The sequence below is a fragment of the Lutra lutra genome, chromosome 4 (assembly GCF_902655055.1).
Source record: "Lutra lutra chromosome 4, mLutLut1.2, whole genome shotgun sequence".
Lineage (NCBI taxonomy): Eukaryota > Metazoa > Chordata > Mammalia > Carnivora > Mustelidae > Lutra > Lutra lutra.
In genome coordinates this window covers 49,610,304-49,630,347 of record NC_062281.1, presented here as the reverse complement: position 1 = coordinate 49,630,347, position 20,044 = coordinate 49,610,304, and the positions used below count along the sequence as shown (strand labels likewise).

Sequence of the window (20,044 nt, the reverse complement as noted above, 5' to 3'; positions counted from 1 at the left end):
GTAGATAATGTGTGCAGTGCACATAATAAATGAGGAAATGAGATAATCTGTTCTGAATTTACAAAGCACTCTAAAAAATTGGATAAACACCTCTGTTTGCTAGCAGTTCACACCATCTTAATATTCTCATTGCAATGAGTAATCAGGTATTCTTGTGAATATTTACCCTCTGGCTATGCTGTCAACTTGGCACAAAGCTGCATGCACATCAGGTACTCTCAGTTCTCTTCCGTCTGCTTTAAGAAAGAACATGCATTTGGTGAGAGCCATAGATAGGAATAGAATTCACCCTGTTTTACATGGAAATAAGAGTTAAAATGACCCAGTCCAGATACTTCCTCAGTGGTTAACGTACTCTTTTCCTTGAATTTTCTTTTTCATTCTAAGAGTTGTGATTTTCAGAAGGATGCGAATCTGACTTCATCATGTCTAATTCTGAATACAGCCCTAGCCTCACCAGATTGCAGCTAATGAAATATATTTGCCATATTTCTAAATCATCTAGGATTTAATTATACAAGTTTTAGTTGTCTAGGATACTGACTTTCTTTCCTCCTGCAGTTGACGGCTTTTAGTCACTGTGTAGTGATAACGAAGTGAAGAAGTGGATGAGAAAGAAGGTGTAATTCCATTTTGATTTTATCATCTCTTATAAAGGGCATGATAGGTGAACTGGAAACTGTTTAATGTGGAATTTAGACAGTATCTGTATTTTTCATCTGCCTATGATCTATCCTAGATCCCCGTCACAAGAATAGCTGGGGTTTGAAAGTGGTTCACTAACTTCCTCCAGGAAGTTAGTTCCTACTTCTCCTATTAAACATTTTCACTTTTTTACATCAATAGGACACTTCTTGGTAAGTCCCATTTATTGCAGGCAATCCTTTTAAACAAAATGAGGTTGATTTTTATACATTTTTATTATACTTAATTCTAGGTAGAGTGTTATGATTATGATAATGATGGGTCACATGATCTCATTGGAACATTTCAAACCACCATGACAAAACTGAAAGAAGCCTCCAGAAATTCACCTGTAAGTTGCATCTTTGTTACTTGAATGCACTTTACTGTTTGGCCATGTATTTATTATTTCATTTTTTCCCCTGGTATGGCAAACTGTTTGCCATGTTTTTGCTGTGTTCTAAAATGTTCTGAAATCTGTGGATTGTATTTGTGTAGTAATTGGATGATCCAAGATCCATACTTGGGAGTCTAAGTTTATATTTATAGTTAGAGGTTTGGTTTCCTTTAGCTTCAGACGATATATTTGGTTTGATTGAAAATCCCTAGTTTTATTTATTTATTTTTAAAGATTTTATTTATTTGACAGGCAGAGATCAGAAGTAGGCAAAGAGGCAGGCAGAGAGAGAGGGGGAAACAGGTTCCCTGCTGAGCAGAGAGCCCGATGCAGGGCTTGATCCCAGGACCCTGAGATCATGACCTGAGCCGAAGGCAGAGGTTTAACCCACTGAGCCACCCAGGTGCCCCTGTAAATACCTATTCAAATATTTTTTTTAAAAAGCAGAACTAATGAAAAATGCTAAAAGTCTGAACAGTTCAAATAAAACAAGCTACCTAAATAAGAACTAAAGAGGAGTGGTCTGGATTGTTGTTTTAGTAATTTCACTTTGTCGCTATCTTGCAGAATCAGTAAATGACCTACTTTTAGAAGATAGTGAACAACTAACTCTATAATACTTTATGGGTCATGTAAAGTTTTTCTAAATCTAGCTATCTTGATCCTTCCCTTCTCCACGACAGAATGCAGCTTTTAATATTGCTGTAATGACAACGTTTATCTGCTCTTGTTTTTCAGAGGCAGAGCCATATCTTATCATCTGTGTTTTCAGTGCCTAGAATAGTACCTGCCACTTGGTAGACATTCTGTCAAAGTGGGAATAAATGAAATGAAGTAACACAGTCTTTTACCAATGAGAATTCTCTTTAAGGCTTTCCCACATCTCAAATATTCAATAGTTAATAATCATGATGACTGAGAAGTCTGGCAGGATCCTGAACTATGAAAGAATTTATTTAACATAATTTTGTTTTTTATTGTTGTATCTACTGTACCTTTTAATATTTGATTCCTAGAAAATTAGCAATGGGGGTGCCTGGGTGGCTCAGTGGATTAAGCCGCTGTCTTCGGCTCAGGTCATGATCTCAGGGTTCTGGGATCGAGCCCCGCATCGGGCTCTCTGCTCAGCAGGGAGCCTGCTTCCCCCTGACACTCTGCCTACTTGTGATATCTCTCTCTCGTCAAATAAATAAATAAAATCTTTAAAAAAAAAAAAAAGAAAATTAGCAATGACTCTGTCTAAAGTATATAAGTTACTTTCTATTCATCAGAAAAGGTGACTCATCAAGTGTTCATTGAGTTGATCAAGATAGAGAAAATTTGAAGGTATAATTTGGTGGTGATTATATCCTGGGTATGAAACAAAATTAATGAAATGAAACAATTAAGAATAACACAAAGTATGTAACTAAATTTTATATAGTCGTAGAAGTTTACAGAGATGAATGGAGATAGAAAACTGGAATATGAGTTGATGTTATAGAGGAGGGCAGCTTGAGCCAAGCCTTATGGATGGATAGGTGGCTAGAAGGTGGAAAAGAAGATCCTTCTGTTTGGGGAAAGGAGCTACACTGGAAAGAAGATGTAAGATATTAAATCTATCTCTGAAAGTATCCCCAGGGGAAAAAGATGATCTTTGCATATTTTACCATATAGTTAGGCTCCATATATTTCTGTTTTCTGATGGTAGGTTTTTTCCCTTCTTTTTCTAAGCAGCATATTTTTCTTCTTTTTTGAAAATAATGGGTCAAAGTAGTATTTTATTTCCCTTATTATAAAAAATAAAGAATGTTACTTGAAGCATTTGCAAGGAAATCATCTATTAGAGGCAAAATTTATACTAAGGAACCATTTTATTTATATGTATTTATTTATTTTTTCCCTTAGGAACCATTTTAAAAGGTATACAATCTTAGGAATGCCTTTTACAAATTTCAGTTAAAAATATTTCACATATTTTATTATGTAATTATTTCAAAATTATATTTTGCAGCAGACCTATATCAGGGGATGGTTCGATTCCAAGCGAAAAAAAGCCATTCATTTAAATTCACGTTGGCATTTTAAAAAACATTCATTTTATTTATTTATTTCAGAGAGACAGAGAGCGCATGTGTGGGCACACACATGCAAGCATGAACAGGGGGAGGGGCAGAGGGAGAAGCAGGCTCCATCCCAGAACCCTGGGATCATGACCTGAGCCGAAGGCAGACCCTTAACTGACTGAGCCACGCAGGCGCCCCAACGTTGGCATTTTTTTATATCACTAGTAAGAACTAATAGTTTGTCTTTTCTTCCTACAGGTGGAATTTGAATGCATAAATGAAAAAAAGAGGCAAAAGAAGAAAAGCTACAAGAATTCAGGTGTCATCAGTGTGAAACAGTGTGAGGTTAGTTGATGTTTACCATTTATAGTATAATGATATCACATTTCAAGTTCTTTTTTCAATATGGTGTATATTAAACCAGACAAAGAATATTACAATTTTTCCTTATCTTAGGAAATGTGAATTGAATTTTGGGCAATTGAAAATCATATGATCATCTGGACACCCTTAGGGAAAAGAAGAGAGTAGGAATTAGTATAGAAATCTTTCCAAGTAACTTTGTTTCTAAGGTTTGATAACTTTTTGGCAAAAGACAAAGAATATTGAAGTTTTTTTTTTTCCTTTTTTTTTTTTTTTTTAAAGATTTTATTTATTTGACAGAGATCACAAGTAGGCAGAGAGAGAGAGGAAGGGAAGCAGGCTCCCTGCTGAGCAGAGAGCCTGATGCGGGGCTCGATCCCAGGACCCTGAGATCATGACCCGAGCCGCAGGCAGAGGCTTTAACCCACTGAGCCACCCAGGCACCCCTTTTTTTCTTATTTTTAGGAAATGTGAAACATCATGGTATTTTCCCAGGGTATTAGTAGAGATGATCTAACCCAGTGCATCTATCCTGGTCATAATTTCAAGTTGAGATATTATAAATAGAGCGAAAAATTCACGAGCTTTCTTGCAACAAACAAATGGATTTTTTGGTTTTGTTTTTTGTTTTTTTTTTTTTAAATCTTGATTATTATCAAGCTCTCAACATATTAGACTCATTACTAGTTTCTTAAAACTTGAAGTGAGTGTATTTCATCTTTGGCCATTAATATTCTAATCTTAGATGCATCTGGGAGGTTCATTTGGTTCTGTGTTGGACTCTTGATTTTAGCTCAGGTCATGATATCGGGGTTGTGAGATTGAGCCCCAACTTGGGTTCTCGTCTCAGCAGGGAGTCTGCTTCTCTATGTCTGTCCCTAATACCCCCTGCCCCTCCCCCTGCTCATGCTCTCTATCTCTTTCTCTAAAATAAATAAATCTTAAAACAAAAAAAATCTAATCTTAACATTGCTTTAATTATCTCAAAGTAAGATCTTACAGATTTATGACAAGTAGGGACGGGGATACTTAAACTCAAATACCAGTGTGGTTTCCACCTGCTTATATCATGGTTCTGTTCAGTGTCTAAACTGTTAAAAATATATGCCAGAGAGCTCTTTGTATCTCTTGTATAGTAAGAGATTTTTTTAATTAAAGATTTTTTATTTATTTTTATGGGGGGTTGTGGGACAGAAGGAAAGGAAAAGAGAATCCCAAGCAGACTCTTCGCTGAGTGCAGAGCCTGTTGTGGGGCTAGATCCCATGACGCAGATATCATGACCTGAGCCAAAACCAAGCATTGGATGCTCGATTAATTCAGCCACCCAGGAACCCCAGTAAGAGATTTTTGATTTTGAGAGTTTGCTCTTTGTTTTTAGATTACAGTGGAGTGCACATTCCTTGACTATATCATGGGAGGATGTCAACTGAATTTTACTGTAAGTAACACTGACTTTCTCAAAGTAGGCTGAAAAAATGTTACTTTTTCCCTACAGTTTCGCACTGTTCTTTATTTTCTTGTAAAACCGACTTTGGAATTTACCCACGCCGTTTAGTATGGTCTCCTCAGACAGGTTGTCTAAGTTCATCAGGAAGCCTTCAACTTTGTTGATAAGATCTGTTCCTTCTGATGGAGTAATTTAAATTACAGAAAGCGTTAGTTAAACAACCTACAAAATAAACCCTATGTCTAAACTACTGGGTATAAAAATTCATGGATTTGAGTCATCTAGAAAAAATATGAATAGCAGCAGGTTGTTTCAGGCTGAAGCTTTAACTGTTTAATTGTCTGTGGAAATACTGGTAGGCCCAGGCATTTGTTAGGAGATGGCAGCAGCAGGCTCTGGGACGAATGTCTGTCTGTCTCCAGGACACTGAACATATGGCTTCTCCTTAGTAAGGGCTGTGATTGTTATTTGGCAGGTGGGAGTGGACTTCACTGGCTCTAATGGTGACCCAAGGTCTCCTGACTCCCTTCATTACATTAGCCCAAATGGTGTTAATGAGTATTTGACTGCTATCTGGTCTGTGGGACTGGTCATTCAAGATTATGATACGTGAGTATGACTAAAATACTTGTTTTCATAGCTCTCCAGAAAGGGCAGTTTCTGTTTCATCTGCTAGTACTTTGATATAATTGGTGGTGATAGGGCTGCTGGGGTTGACTGGGGGTAGAAAAGGGGGTGTGGTGGGAGTAACTTTCTCCCTAAAATCTTCTGTGTTCTCTTTTCTAGTTTTCTCTTTGTGACAGTCTTAGGGTTTACTTTTGACCTCTTCTCTCTAGCTGTGATCAGTTATAATGTATTATATATAGCTTGTTTATTTAACAGCTGACTGGAGTCAACTGTTTCCTTGGGGTTTATTTATTAAGGATAAGTCATCTGTGTAACTGAAGTCCAGATTGACATATTTTGTAAACATTTATAGACACTGTTTATTAACATGTCTATTTCTTGGCAGTCACTGTCAAATTATTTTCCTTTTTCTTTTTTTTGGTTTTATTTATCTGAGAGAGAGACAGCATGCCAGTGGGGGAAAGAGGCAGAAGGAGAGGGAGAGAATCCTAAGCAGATGCCCTGCTGAGTGCAGAGCACCCCTTGGGACTGGATCTCATGACCCTGAGATCATGACCTGAACCAAAACCAAGAGTCGGATGCTTAACTAACTAAGCCACCCAAGGGCCCCTCAAATTATTCTCTTAATGGCAACTTTGAACAAGTGCCAAAAGAAAACTTGACCTGATTGCTCTAAAAATTTGAATAGATTCTCAATGTATAGATTTTTGAATAGATTAAATAGGCCCTCTTGAAGGTTTACCAAACAATAGAAAAGAAAGTCCACCTTAATAATTTTTTGTTCTGGATCTCTTAGGACACTGTATAAATTTTCACTTACCTTTGCCTATTATTTTATGATTAAAGCCCTTACATATATTGATGGAGCTTTTCATTAATCTGCTATGATATTTAAAGAGGTGAATTTCAGGCAAATGAACAAATCTAAAGCAAAGGTGACAATTCTTTTACCAGCCAGGTAGGATTTAAGACAAAAGTCATTAAATATAACAAAAAAACTATTTTATAGAAAACTTCGTTACATAATCCAAAATGAAAATATAACCATGGACATGTTTGATAAGAGTATTGAAGTATTTCAACTGAAAGTAGTTAGAAGTACAATAAAAATTTTAAAGTAACATAATTATAGTGGTGGTGATATAAAAAATAAAAAGTTCACAGAGTTACTTTATCAGACTGCCACCTAGAAGTTAACAAAAGGATAACTAAAATAAAATTTACCGTATGGAAATAAAAAAATCTTAACAAGTTCTTAGATCAAAGAGGAAACTGAGGGCACCTGGGTGGTTCAGTTGGTTAAGCGACTGCCTTCCCACCAGGTTATGATCCTGGAGTCCGGGCATCGAGTCCTGAGGACTCCCTGCTCAGCAGGGGCTCTGCTTCTCCCTCTGACCTTCCCCCTTTCATGCTCGCTCTCTCTCATTTTCTCTCTCTCAAATAAATAAAATCTTTAAAAACAAAAACAAAGAAGAAACTGAAGTATAATAGCAGACTATCTTAGAAATAGGGGCACCAAGAAGACTATACTTTTTTTTAGTATTTTTTTCAAAGACTTTATTTATTTACTTGACAGAGAGAAACAGCCAGAGAGGGAATACAGGCAGGGGGAATGGGAGAGAGAGAAGCAGGCTTCCCACCGAGCAGGGAGCCCGATGTGGGGCTCGATCCCAGGAACCTGGGATCATGACCTGAGCTGAAGGCAGACGCTTAATGACTGAGCCACCCAGGAGCATCCCCCCTTTTTTTTAAAATTTAAATTTTAGGTAGTTAACATACAGTGTGGTCCTGTCTTTATAGAGGACAATTTCTGGCTTTACATGCTTTTATTTTTAAACAAGAAAAATTGAATATAAATGAACTAGGTTTTCAATAAAATAAAATTAAAGAATAGGAGAAAAAAATAAAGATATAACAATAATAGCAGATTCTATCTATAAATTAGCTATGACATGTCAGGCACAATATAATACTGTTTCTACATGATAACTCACCTAATCCTCATACTTTGCTGTGACATAGGTACTATTATCATCCATTATCATCTACAGTGTACAGATGAGAAAACTGAGGCATAAGAGGTTAACTTGTCCAAGGTCACTCAACTGGTAACTGGCAGAGATAGAATTGAGCCTGGGCTGTCTGCTCCAGAGACATGCTTTCCAAACTGTTTATTATGTACTGTGATGTATTTCTTCTAAACACTGAAAGTAAAGACTTGGAAAGTTTAAAAAAAAAAAAACAAAAAACCTCACTAAATGAATAAATTAAATGAAGAGATGATTCTTTGCAAGTTCAGCAAAACTCAGGCAAATCTGCCAACGCTGACCCCCAAGAAAGAGAAGACGTGCATAGGATATTAGTAATGAGACAGAGAGTATAAGCATAAATTCAAGAAAAAAACCATTAAAAACTAGAAGTTAATACTATATAAAACTTTGTTATTACATTGGAAAATCTGGATTAAAGGATTTTGCGGGGATGGGGGAGGGGGAGAAAAGCTTTAAATTACCAAAGTTGATTTAAAGAGCCTGAGTAGACCTGGAATCATGGAAGGAATGGGATAGCTGGTCACAGAGCCACTCCTCACAAGGGCACGAGGCCAAGACAATTTCATACATAAATTCTAGCAAACCTATAAGGAATGAATTTAAACCTAAAATAATCAAGTAAAAAAAAAATTAGAAAGTAGAGAGAGTTCAGAAAGGTAGTCAGATACAACATAAAATTTAAAAACCAGCAATTTCTCACTAGCCAATTCAAGAGATTATAGCAGATACAAGATCACAATTCATAATGCAATAAAAAATAAGAATGAATTCAGTGCGAGTTCTAGTATCTTTAGTGAGGGAAAACTACAAAGTTGTACTAAGGACAAAGAAGGAAATTGTTTAAATGGAGAGATACACTGTGATTCTAGATAGCAGACGTCATAATGATGTAAGAGATAAAATTTCTCCCAGAATTAATCAGTTCTAATCAAAATTGCAGTCGAACCATGCTAAAATGATTTTTAAAACTTCCTAGAGGGAAAAATGAATCACAATAGCCAAGAAATTTTTTAGGAAAAAAAAAATGAGGGGAGTTTGTTTTAGCAGATATTTAAACTCATTTTAGGGGCACCTGGGTGGCTCAGTCGGTTAAGCGCCTGCCTTCGGCTCAGGTCATGATCCCAAGGTCCTGGGATTGTATCCCGAATTGGGCTCCTTGCTCAGAGGGGAGCCTGCTTCTCCCTCTGTCTACTGTTCTCCCTGCTTGTGCTCTCTCTCTCTCAGTCTGACAAATAAATAAGATCTTTAAAGAAACCCTCATGTTAAAGCTATATTATTAATATTACAGAACTAGTACATGACCAGTGGAACAAAGCAAGAAGTCTTGAAATAGACCCTAGTGTGTATGTGAACTTAGTATGTGATAGAGATGACGTTTTAGGGGAAAGGAGTTGTCACAGCTGCTAAACTAGACAAGAAGTGAATTTAGATCCCGAACTCATACTGGTATATGTTAAGGTACCTTTTTTTTTTTTTTTCTTTTTTAAGATTTTATGTTTAAGTAATCTCTACACCCAGCATGGGGCTCCAGCTCACAACTTGGAGATCAAGAGTCACATGTTCTACCAACTGAGCTAGCCAGGTGCCCCTGTTAGGATACTATTTGGTATAGACAAACTGCTAGAGTGGACACCCCCAAAACAAAGTGCATTTACCCAAACAGAAGTTATTTTCCCTTTAATGTTGGAAGTCTAGAGATAGTATAGGATTGATAGGGCAGTTCTACCATTGTCAAGTCCTAGATTCTACCCCTGGGTCCAAGGCAGCTGCTGTGCTTCTAATCTTGTCTAGTCAGTGGGAGGAGGAGATGGGCAACTGGGAAGGAGTACAGGTGACTTCCCTGCTAGGGGCATCCTGATTCAGAAGTAACTGATAACCACTTCTACTCATATTTTCTTAACTAGAATCTATCCACCACCTGGCCACATGCAGCCCAGAGAAGCTGCAGCAGAGCTAGTGTGGTCTCTAGCTCAGGTGTTCCATTATTAAGAAGGGAGAGAAGGGATACAGATAGAGAGTGGCAGTTTCTGTTTCATATCCTACCCCAAAAGACTTTCTGGGTGAATTAGAAGTTTAATATCAAAATCAAACCTTGGACATTCTAGGAATAAATATGTGTGAATTGTTTATAATTTTGCAGTGAGGAAGGCTAAGCAAGGTAGCAGAGGCAGAAATCATGAAAGAATTTTTATTTGTTCACATTCATTAATATTGAAAACTATAAAAGGAAGTATATTTTAAACAAAGTTAAAGGCAAACTACAAACTGGGAAAAATATTCCTGATGTGTCTGACTCAGGTTCTATCCTCAATACAAAAAGAACCATTAAAAACTAATTTAAAAGGAGTATCCTAGCTGGGATGCCTGGGTGGCTCAGTCGGTGAAGTGTCTGCCTTCGGCTCGGGTCATGATCCCAGGATCCTGAGATCAAGTCACATCAGGATCCTTGCTCAGCAGGGATCCTGCTTCTCCCTCTGCCTGCTGCTCCCCCTGCTTGTGCTTTCTCTCTGTGACACATAAATAAATAAAATCTTAAAAAAATATATCCTTTTGGGACGCCTGGTTGGTTCAGTCAGTCAGGCATCTGCCTTTGGCTCAGGTTATGATCCTAGGGTCCTGGGATTCAGTCCCACATTGGGATCCTTGCTCAGCAGGGAACATGCTTCTCCCTCAGCCTGCTTGTCCCCCTGCTTATGTGCTCTCTCTCTCTCCGATGAGTAAATTAGAATATATATACATATATATTTTAATGAATGAACATACCATAATGAACATAATGAGCATACTAATTTTTCTGAGATATATATATATATATATATATATATATATATGATAATATACATTTATATCCTAGCAGAAAGATTAGTATGTTCATTACAATGTTTTGTGATAGCAAAACATTGGATCTTTATTAGTTGGGGGAGAATATCCATAAAGTGGTGGAATACATGGCAGCCATTCACATGATGTTATATATTCAGGTGCATAATCCCTTCTCCCTAAACAATTGGGACCAAATATTCATACATTTTGCACAAAAAATGTGAGAATTTTATATGTGGCATTTGCACCATGTTTCTGTGGCCAGATGTATGAATATTCATAATCAGTGGCATGAATAAAAGCTATAAATAACCTCATGTCAGTTGAGGTCAGGTTTTGCTGCCAAATGCATTTGCTATAAGCCAATGAACTTGTGGTTTTCAAAGCTTTATGGATTTATCTACATATTTATTCAGCAAAATAATATATAGTATTTAAGTAGAAAATGGCATATTATAAAATGAATACAAACTCCATTTTTATAAATATATAGAGAGAAGCATTTTTCTCCCTCAGTGCACAGAAAAATAGTTAGAATGATTGTTGCCAGATGTTAACATTGGTTCTCTCTGGTGGTTACTATGGGTTTAATCTTTTTATTTTCCTAAGATTTTTGAATTAAAAAAAAAACCCCACAAACTATAGGTTTTATTAAGAGTAAAGATAAAATTTTCTATTTTGAAAAAAAATGATCTTTCAGTTTTTTACACATTTTCTTTTTAGTGATAAAATGTTTCCAGCTTTTGGTTTTGGAGCTCAGATACCTCCTCAGTGGCAGGTAAGAGGAAATCTTATTTTAAGTATTTGCCTCCCACAAAAGCAAAACAGGCTTCATCAGTCCTTTCCTCTTTTGGCAGGTTTCACATGAATTTCCAATGAACTTTAATCCATCCAATCCTTATTGCAACGGTAAGCTAAAAAACAGGAAGATTTTATACTGAATACCTTACTAGTGTGTTACTTGTTTTTTTCTTACTTGTCTTTTTGTTAATTGTCTTGTTCCTTGTCTTTTTTCTTCAAACTTGTTACTAGTTTGTTACTTGTGATTTACTTAAATTCCCTACCTAGTTTTCTTTTTGTGACTCTTTCTCTCTCTCCCTGACAAATAAATAAAATCTTAAAAACAAACAAACAAACAAACCCTAATACAAATTATTCCAACAAAATGTTCCTTTAATGCAAGGAAGGATTTTGGCATAACTTAATTTTAGTGCAGTAACTGAAGGCAATTGATATTTGTGAAGAAATTTAATTAATAGTTTATATATCTTCAGATTGAAAAGCAAGCTGAGATGATAAAAATGAAAGAGTATTATTGCTCTGGGTACCCAAATTTTCTGCAGTATGTATCATTGTGGTAAGATCCTCCTGCTGGCGTATGTTAATACTATTTTTGTTAGTACTGGACTGACTTCTTCCTAAGTTCAAAGTGACTTAGAGGAGTGAATTAGAACTCTTAAATGTTAAGAGAGTTGGTCTTGTGAAAGTTTTAAGTCAAGTATCTACTTCTTTTCCTTCTTGATCTCTGCTCTGTTGGGGATCTTTTAAGCAACAGACTTGTTTTGGTTTGCATTAAAAATCTTTTTTTTCCTGTAACGTTTATTTTTTATTTTTTAAAAGATTTTATTTATTTGACAGACAGAGATCACAAGTAGGCAGAGAGGCAGGCAGAGAGAGAGGGGAAGCAGGCTCCCTGCTGAGCAAAGAGCCTGATGCGGGGCTCGATCCCAGGACCCCGGGATCATGACCTGAGCCGAAGGCAGAGGCTTAACCCACTGAGCCACCCAAGTGCCCCTGCATTAAAAATCTTTTTAGGCAGATTTCCTTGATGATCTCGACAAGTATGGGGGAAGTTCTTGAGGATTTCTAGTATCTTACCTGCATCCTGGACACTCTGACATAAGGGCTGGATTCCACAGGCGCGTATGTTGCATTAAAGCTTACTAGCAATGCTTTTACCAGGAATGCCACTTAGCTTCCACTAAGTTGTGCTGTTGTAATAAACAATCTCACCCTCAGTGATTTATAATAGCAATGGTTTCTATTTCTATTTCTATTTATAATAGCAATAGTTTATTTTATAAAGCATGTGTTAGCTTTATTATAAAACTTATTTCCATTCTAGATTTAAATGACCCAAAAGATAGAGTTACAATTTTATGTATGTAATATTTTACCAACCTCTAAAAATGTTTATCAGAAACGAGGAATTGAGAGAAAGAGTCCGCTCCCAAATAGTTTATTTATATATATATATATAAATATATTTATATTATATATATATTATATATATTTATATTTATATATATTTATATATTTATATTATATATATATTTATATATAAATAAACTAGTTTATTTATTTATTTATATATCCCTTTACATATAGCTAGTCTGCTCTAAGTTTCTTCTTACTCTGGGACTCAGGACTGTATCTGGGATGTGTTACTCCCTTTGCAGAGGGAAAGAGCCAGATCGCTGGTGAAAACAGGCAGTGGCTCTTAAAACGTCTACTTAGACATGAATGTCATGTCCATTTACATGCTTGGTTAAAGCTAGTTGAATGGCCCTGCCCAATCTTCACTATACAGCATCCCAGCAGGCCCAGGCAGTACAGCATAAACAAACAAACACATTGGTATTTCTGCAGCAAAATGTAATACATAACCTGGAAATGAATTTTTATGACTATACAATTTCCCGTACCATGCTTAACATTTAAGTTATTGACTACTAACTCTTGACTACAATTAACAGTTAGGTTTATAACCATCCGACTTTGTAGAATCTTTGGCCACATGTGCAAAAGTTTTTCTATTTATTCAATACGTTTTTCTTACCTCTTGTTGTCAGTTGTGAGATGCAGCAACTTTTTCATGATTCTTTTCCCATTAAAGTCTTTTTCCTAAAATACAGAAATTATGCAATATAACAATCCCACTGTAGATTAATGAATAATTTGGCTGAGATGAAAATAAATGTCTTTTATTGGAGGACGGTAATGTTTATAGGTGTTTGCAATGGAACATGGCTATGAAGTTTTATAACACATGGTTTAAGAGGAACTTTTGAATATAGAGTTTTTAACTAAAGTAATAGATGTGTATACACACACACACACACATACACATACACATACATATATATATACAGACATATATATATTTAATTAAATTAGCCAGTATGGTAAACAATGAACAATTAAATTGTGTTTGAGAATTTTTAATTCTGCTTTTTTTTTGCCTAGGAATCCAGGGCATTGTAGAGGCATATCGGGCCTGCCTTCCTCAGATAAAACTCTATGGACCAACTAATTTTTCTCCAATCATAAACCATGTGGCCAGGTTTGCTGCTGCAGCCACCCAACAACAGACAGCTTCTGTAAGTGCTATAGTACCAGGGGACAAGGAGAATTTGGATTGGTAGTTGCTTCTGGTGCCATTTTTCCATTTATTTGGCCCATTGATATACAAAGAATAAAGTAATAACATATGGCTATCCTTGGTTCGGGAGTAACAACTGTTGTTATATTAGTGATCACTAAGTACAAGACAAAAAAATAACCCTTATACTCGTGAATCTTTTCTCTGCCATTTGAATTAATTTTTGTAAATAGGTTTTACTAAAAAGAAATGATTAAAATCTGCCTTTTCAAAGGTAGACTTAACAAATTATCAAATTGAGAAAATTTACAATTTCAGTTGCTGATGAAAAATCACTAACTGTACTCAAAGGGTTTGGATTAGATAACCATTATCTGTTGGACCTTGATACCAAATCTCTCTTAGCTTCATAACTTTTTATATCCAAAAGTAGGGTAGAGATAACTACCTCATATGACTGCTGAAATGAGAACTAAGATAATTCTTATAAAGTGCACAGTGCCTGGGGCAGAGTAAACACCCAGCATGTGTTGGCTTTATTATAAAACTTGTTTCCATTCTAGATTTAAATGACCCAAAAGGTGGAGTTACAATTTTATGTAATATTTTACCAACCTCTAAAAATGTTTTCAGAAATGAGAGAATTGAAAGAAAGATTCCGCCCCCCCGACCTATTCGTTTTTTTTTTAAATGCACTTTAGTTTGATAAACAATTCTACTTCCTTCCATACTTGACCTTTTAGAAATAGAGTTACCACTTATTCCCTTGATCAGTACTTTAACATATTTAATACTTATGTTAACGTATTTACTCCTATGCTCACTAAAAGTTTAATCTTTGACATTTCGATGTCTTACTTCTTTATATTTATGCTAACCCTACTTTGTGGTCTGTTTCATTTTTAATAAACCTGTAATTTTTGTATGAATACATTTCCTTGTCATTAGAGAATGTTAGAATATTTTCTGTAGCTGGTATCCTGGGTAGAGACTGGCAAGGGAAATGAGCAAGAAAGAGACTTGAATGACTCATCACACTGGAGACGTTTTTAACGATTGCTTTTATTGTTTGGGAGCTCGACCCGCTCAGTGGATATAATTTTCTTTCTTGGCAGCAATATTATGTGCTCTTGATCATTACTGATGGTGTGATAACAGACCTTGATGAGACCAGACAAGCTATAGTTAATGCCGCCAAGCTGCCTATGTCCATCATCATTGTGGGAGTAGGAGGTGCTGACTTCAGTGCCATGGAGTTTCTGGATGGTGATGGTGGGAGTCTCCGCTCCCCATCAGGCGAGGTAGCCATCCGAGATATCGTCCAGTTTGTGCCTTTCAGACAATTCCAGAACGTGAGTACCACTCCTCCTTATTCTTCATGCACAGTAAGGAGTTTGAACACAGACATTCACCAGTCCATCACCATGTAGTGAAGTAGGTGTCTGGGGTTAGAGGATGTATGGAGTTTTGGTTTGAAGAGCCCTGATTAGATTTTGCAGTTTTGCTTCAAGTTGTATACTTGCATGCCTCTTGCCGTCTGTATGATGATTTGTTATAAGTGGTGTTGCTGTGAATGTTTTATTTTTTATTTATTTATTTATTTTTTAAAGATTTTATTTATTTATTTAACAGACAGAGATCACAGGTAGGCAGAGAGGCAGGCAGAGAGAGAGAGACGGGAGGAAGCAGGCTTCCCGAGGAGCAGAGAGCCCGATGTGGGATTCGATCCCAGCACCCTGGGATCATGACCCGAGCCAAAGGCAGAGGCTTTAACCCACTGAGCCACCCAGGCGCCCCGCTGTGAATATTTTAAAATGTATTTTATCTTTACCTATGTATGTAACAACAGAAAAACTCTATACAAGTATATGATGAATTTGCCAGACTGGAAGTTAATCTGACGAAAATCTCTCAGGACTTTGTTTTACCCAGTTCACTCCAGTGGTAACATCTTGTAAAACTACAGCACAGAATCTACGACCAGGGTATACACATTGATAAACAATGAAGGTCCATCCTCTCAAGACTCCTCAAGTTGCCCTTTTATAGCCACACCCACTTCTCGTGCACCTCCACCCCCCTGTAACCCCTGGCAACCACTAATCTGTTCTCCACTTCCATAATTTTGTCATTTCAAAAATGTTATAGAAATGTTAGGATTGGCTTTTTTTTTTTTTTTTCCCCACGCAGCATGATTTTCTGCAGGGTTGTTTCTGCATATGTTCCTTTTTATTGCTGAGGAATATTCCACAGTGTAGGTATTAACCATTCATCCATTGAAGGACATCTTTAATTGTTTTCAGTTTCTGTTATATGCAAAGCTGCTATAAACATTCATATACAGGTTTTTGTGTGGGCATAAATTTTTATTTCTCTATTATACCCAGAAGTGCAGTTTCTGGGTATGATTATTGCCTGTTTAATTATTAAAGAAAATGTTGAACTTTTCCAGAATGGTTATGCTTTTTTACGTTCCCAGGAGCCAGTGTATGAGTGTGGGGGAAGGTGATTAAAAGTGTTAATGTTAGGGATCCTTGTCATGATGAAACAGTTCTGTATCTTGATTGTGGTGATGGTTATACAGATCTCTCCAGGTGATAAAATTATATAGAATATTACATCCACATGTGAAAATAAGTGCATGTAAAATAAAGCTGATAAAATCTGAATAAGGCCTGTGAACTGTACCATTGTCAGTGTTTTTGCTTTTGATATTCTGCTATAGTTATGAAAGATACTACCTTTGAAAGAAACTGGGTGAATATTGTTTTTGCAACTTCCTATGAATCTGTCATTATTTCAAAATAAAAAGTTAAAAAAATTAATACCAAGTGAATAAAAAACCCACCTTTAAAAGTTAAAGAAAAAAGTAATTATCAAATGCCAAAATGCTGGCACCAAAAAAGGACTTGATAAATATTACTGGGTAATATAGCACTCCTAAGTAACATTGGTTACTTAGCTCATTCTGTGTTTCACAGGCTTTTCCTAAGACAGGATATAAGCCTAGGAATTGGGAATTACTACTTTTTACTGACAGGTGAGGTATTCCTAGTCTGTTATCAAAATGCCAGTAAAAATTTGGTTACTAATAAAGTCAACTCTGATTTTGTTTTTTCATAAGGCTCCGAAAGAAGCGCTCGCTCAGTGTGTCTTGGCAGAGATCCCCCAGCAGGTGGTGGGCTACTTCAACACATATAAACTCCTTCCTCCCAAGAACCCAGCTAAGAAATGAAAAGAGCTATGGCCGCCTGAGCAGAATTCTTTTGTGCTGTGTGGAGCAATGGATTCCTCTCCCACCCCGAATCATGAATCTGTTATTTTACATGCTTTTCATCGCCAGCATTTATGATGTAAAAAGCATTCTTTTTATACTTTTTTTTTTTTGGAGGGAAGTGCTAAGTTAATCTTTGCTCAATAATGCGGTGATTGCTAGTGACTTGCAGTGACACTGTTGGGATTAGAAACTCGTGTGAGAAAAGTTGATTTGGTGGTTGTGGTTGTTTACTTTCATATGGTGAAAATACAGTTTCTGAATGTTTGTCAATAGAAAGAATGAAAATTGCTGGGTTGTGATTTGCAGGTTGGTGTACTTTGTTCTAGGCAATGTATGTTTCACAAACGAACATAACCAGACCTGGTGACAAGAACTTCTTAAATTAGATGATACTGAATTAGTTCCTGTAACTGTATTCAGTGCTTTTCCATGGGATAAAACTACATTCACTTTGCCTGAATTTTGCTGCAGTTTTGACAATGCAGTTTATAAAACAGTATGCATTCACTTAGGACTTCTTAAAAAATACTGGATGAGAAGGGAAGGTATATATCCAATTCTTAAAATGTACAATCAACAAATAAAAAGAACCTCATGTAAGTAAGCCATTTTTATTTGCCTTCCTGGATTTTTTTATTTTCATTGTAGAATACTGTAAACATAGTCAGATTTGACCTTTTCACTTACTGTATGTGACATTCAGAATTTTATATCTGTGTAGATGATAGGTTAGCCTAGATTCAGCATTATTAGAGTATTTTAATTGGAGTTTATTAAAATGGTTAGGACTGCTTTATCCAGGAAAGCTATGAGGACCAAATATATAATGGGAAATTCAGAATTCCATTTCCTAATGAAATATTTATTTAAAAAAGACTTGCTAAGCTTTCACACATTGATTTTTACATTTGTGCAGATTCATTTAAACATTTTCTCCCTTTTATTAGTAACATTTTTAATCTGATTTTTAAACTCATGATAGTGGTCATATATTAATCAAAATCAATTTTTGCTTTTTAATTATGTTATTTCCCAAGTCCAAAATGTATGTATTAAGCCTAAAAACCTGTTATAACTTAAAAAAAAAAAAAATTCCCCACTGCTACATTAGGATAGAGTGGACTTTACATCCTTTTTTTTTCTTTTTAGAGCAGAATTTTTTTCCTGATTTTTACCCTTTAGAACATATTACTTAGCAAACATGACATTTTCAGAATAGATTCAGTAACATTTTATTAAAGGACCTATGTGCCAAGTACTATGCATATTCGTAGGTTGGCCAATCATCTCTAACAATTTAATGTTAAAAGTTATGTGTTTATCCTCTGTCTGTAAGTGGATGCACCAGTGCCTTGCTGACATGCCTTTCAGTCTTATTGAAAACTTATACCACAGCTCGTATAGCTTGGTCTCTGAAATGTCTAAAGGAGATGAGCTCTCAACCATGAAGAACTTTGGCTTCTCAGAAACCGCTTGTTGCCAAGGTCAGGCCAAAGAGGAGACCTGCTTGTTGTTGTGATTGTCTAGCTCCTGTGAGCAGTTCCTCCTTTCCCACGTAGCTAGCTTGCCTCTGCATATGTGCTATTAGCTGAAGGTACCTAATGAGTAGTCTGTACCCTGTGGCATATCTCAGTTGACAAGTCACTTTAACATTAGTTAAGTCAGAAGAAAACTGATCATTCTTCCAGAATTTTAGAGCCTTTTTGTCTCATATGTCCTGATTTCAATTCTCTTTGTGTGCTGGGGAATAGCATGTATATATTGCTGTGGTTTTCAGGATTTTTTTCTTAACAAATTGAAGCCTTAAAATACACACACACACACACACACACACACACACACACACTCTTACTGTATGGTAAAACAGAGAAGTAGAGCTTCTCTAGGTCCAGAGCAGATCCAGAGCCCTACTCTCGGGGCCTCCTTCTCAGTCTCCTTAACCAGCTCCTGGGTATAGCCGAGTCACTCTGAAACCACTGGTCAGGAGCATTCGTTGTTTTCATGAGCCAAATAACAGCCAAATACTTCTGTCACCACTGTCAAATTGATTTGGTCTTCATAATTTTGTATTCTGGTCTTAACCAGAATCATTCCAATTTTAATTTTATTTTTCATTCCAATTTTTAAATTTTTTTTTACTCATTCTTGATCAGGTTCATTAGTAGATGTTATTATTCATAAGAACTGTGATTCCAGCAAATGAGAATAATTCCTTTTTTGCAGTTCTGAATGAAATCATTTAAAGTTTCTAAATTACCATTTTGTAAAATTCTTATAATCTCACCAATTCACCTCATCACATGCTGATTTAGTATTGTTTTATGTAAAAATAGTCCTTTTCCCTATAGTGCCACCATTCGTTCAAGTGTCATTAGTTCTTAAAATGCATTAAAAGAATAACCAAGTTGATTTTCACACCTTATATAAACACCTGTATTACAAACACATATTGGGGTAACAGTGTCTGGACAGACATAATATTTTTCAAATATGCCTTTACTGAGAAAATAACATACCAATTAATACTAATTAATTAGGTCATGTCATCTTGTGCTTCAAACTGAAATTTTTAAGATCATAACATTTCAAAGTCAGATCAGGGATTTACAACTGTTTTTTTGGTAGTGCCTTAGGCAGCCTTTCCAGGGTAAATTCTGGGCCCCATTGCTATTTATGCTTTATTTGACATACTTTATCTTTCTCATTTTACGAATTTCCAGGAAAACCATCTTCAATAAATTTTCCCTAGTCTCTTTATGTGTGTGGTTGGTAGTCATGGGAGTGACACATAAGGGAGGCCAGAAGTCTGGTTGGGATTGCAAGAGACTATTTTGTGCTTTAATGATGTCATACTTAATAATAAGTGTATAAGTTACTAATATGTGAGTTGATGTTAAATATATCTTCCATATGAATTCTCGTTGGATAAAATTATTTCTTGATGTGA

General features: G+C 36.0%; 1 protein-coding gene across 2 annotated transcripts in view; it reads left to right on the top strand.

The window, feature by feature from the left end:
• The window catches only part of CPNE3 (copine 3), a 50,042-nt gene extending 29,998 nt beyond the window's left edge, over window positions 1–20,044 (top strand). For both annotated transcript variants that reach the window (XM_047726781.1, XM_047726780.1), the window contains 9 exons: window positions 938–1,036; window positions 3,385–3,471; window positions 4,869–4,928; window positions 5,413–5,546; window positions 11,162–11,216; window positions 11,296–11,347; window positions 13,685–13,818; window positions 14,936–15,172; window positions 16,945–20,044. In XM_047726781.1, the coding sequence (XP_047582737.1) occupies window positions 938–1,036; window positions 3,385–3,471; window positions 4,869–4,928; window positions 5,413–5,546; window positions 11,162–11,216; window positions 11,296–11,347; window positions 13,685–13,818; window positions 14,936–15,172; window positions 16,945–17,055 (969 nt within the window). In that variant the 3' untranslated portion in view covers window positions 17,056–20,044. The remainder of the gene's footprint in view (window positions 1–937; window positions 1,037–3,384; window positions 3,472–4,868; window positions 4,929–5,412; window positions 5,547–11,161; window positions 11,217–11,295; window positions 11,348–13,684; window positions 13,819–14,935; window positions 15,173–16,944) is intronic.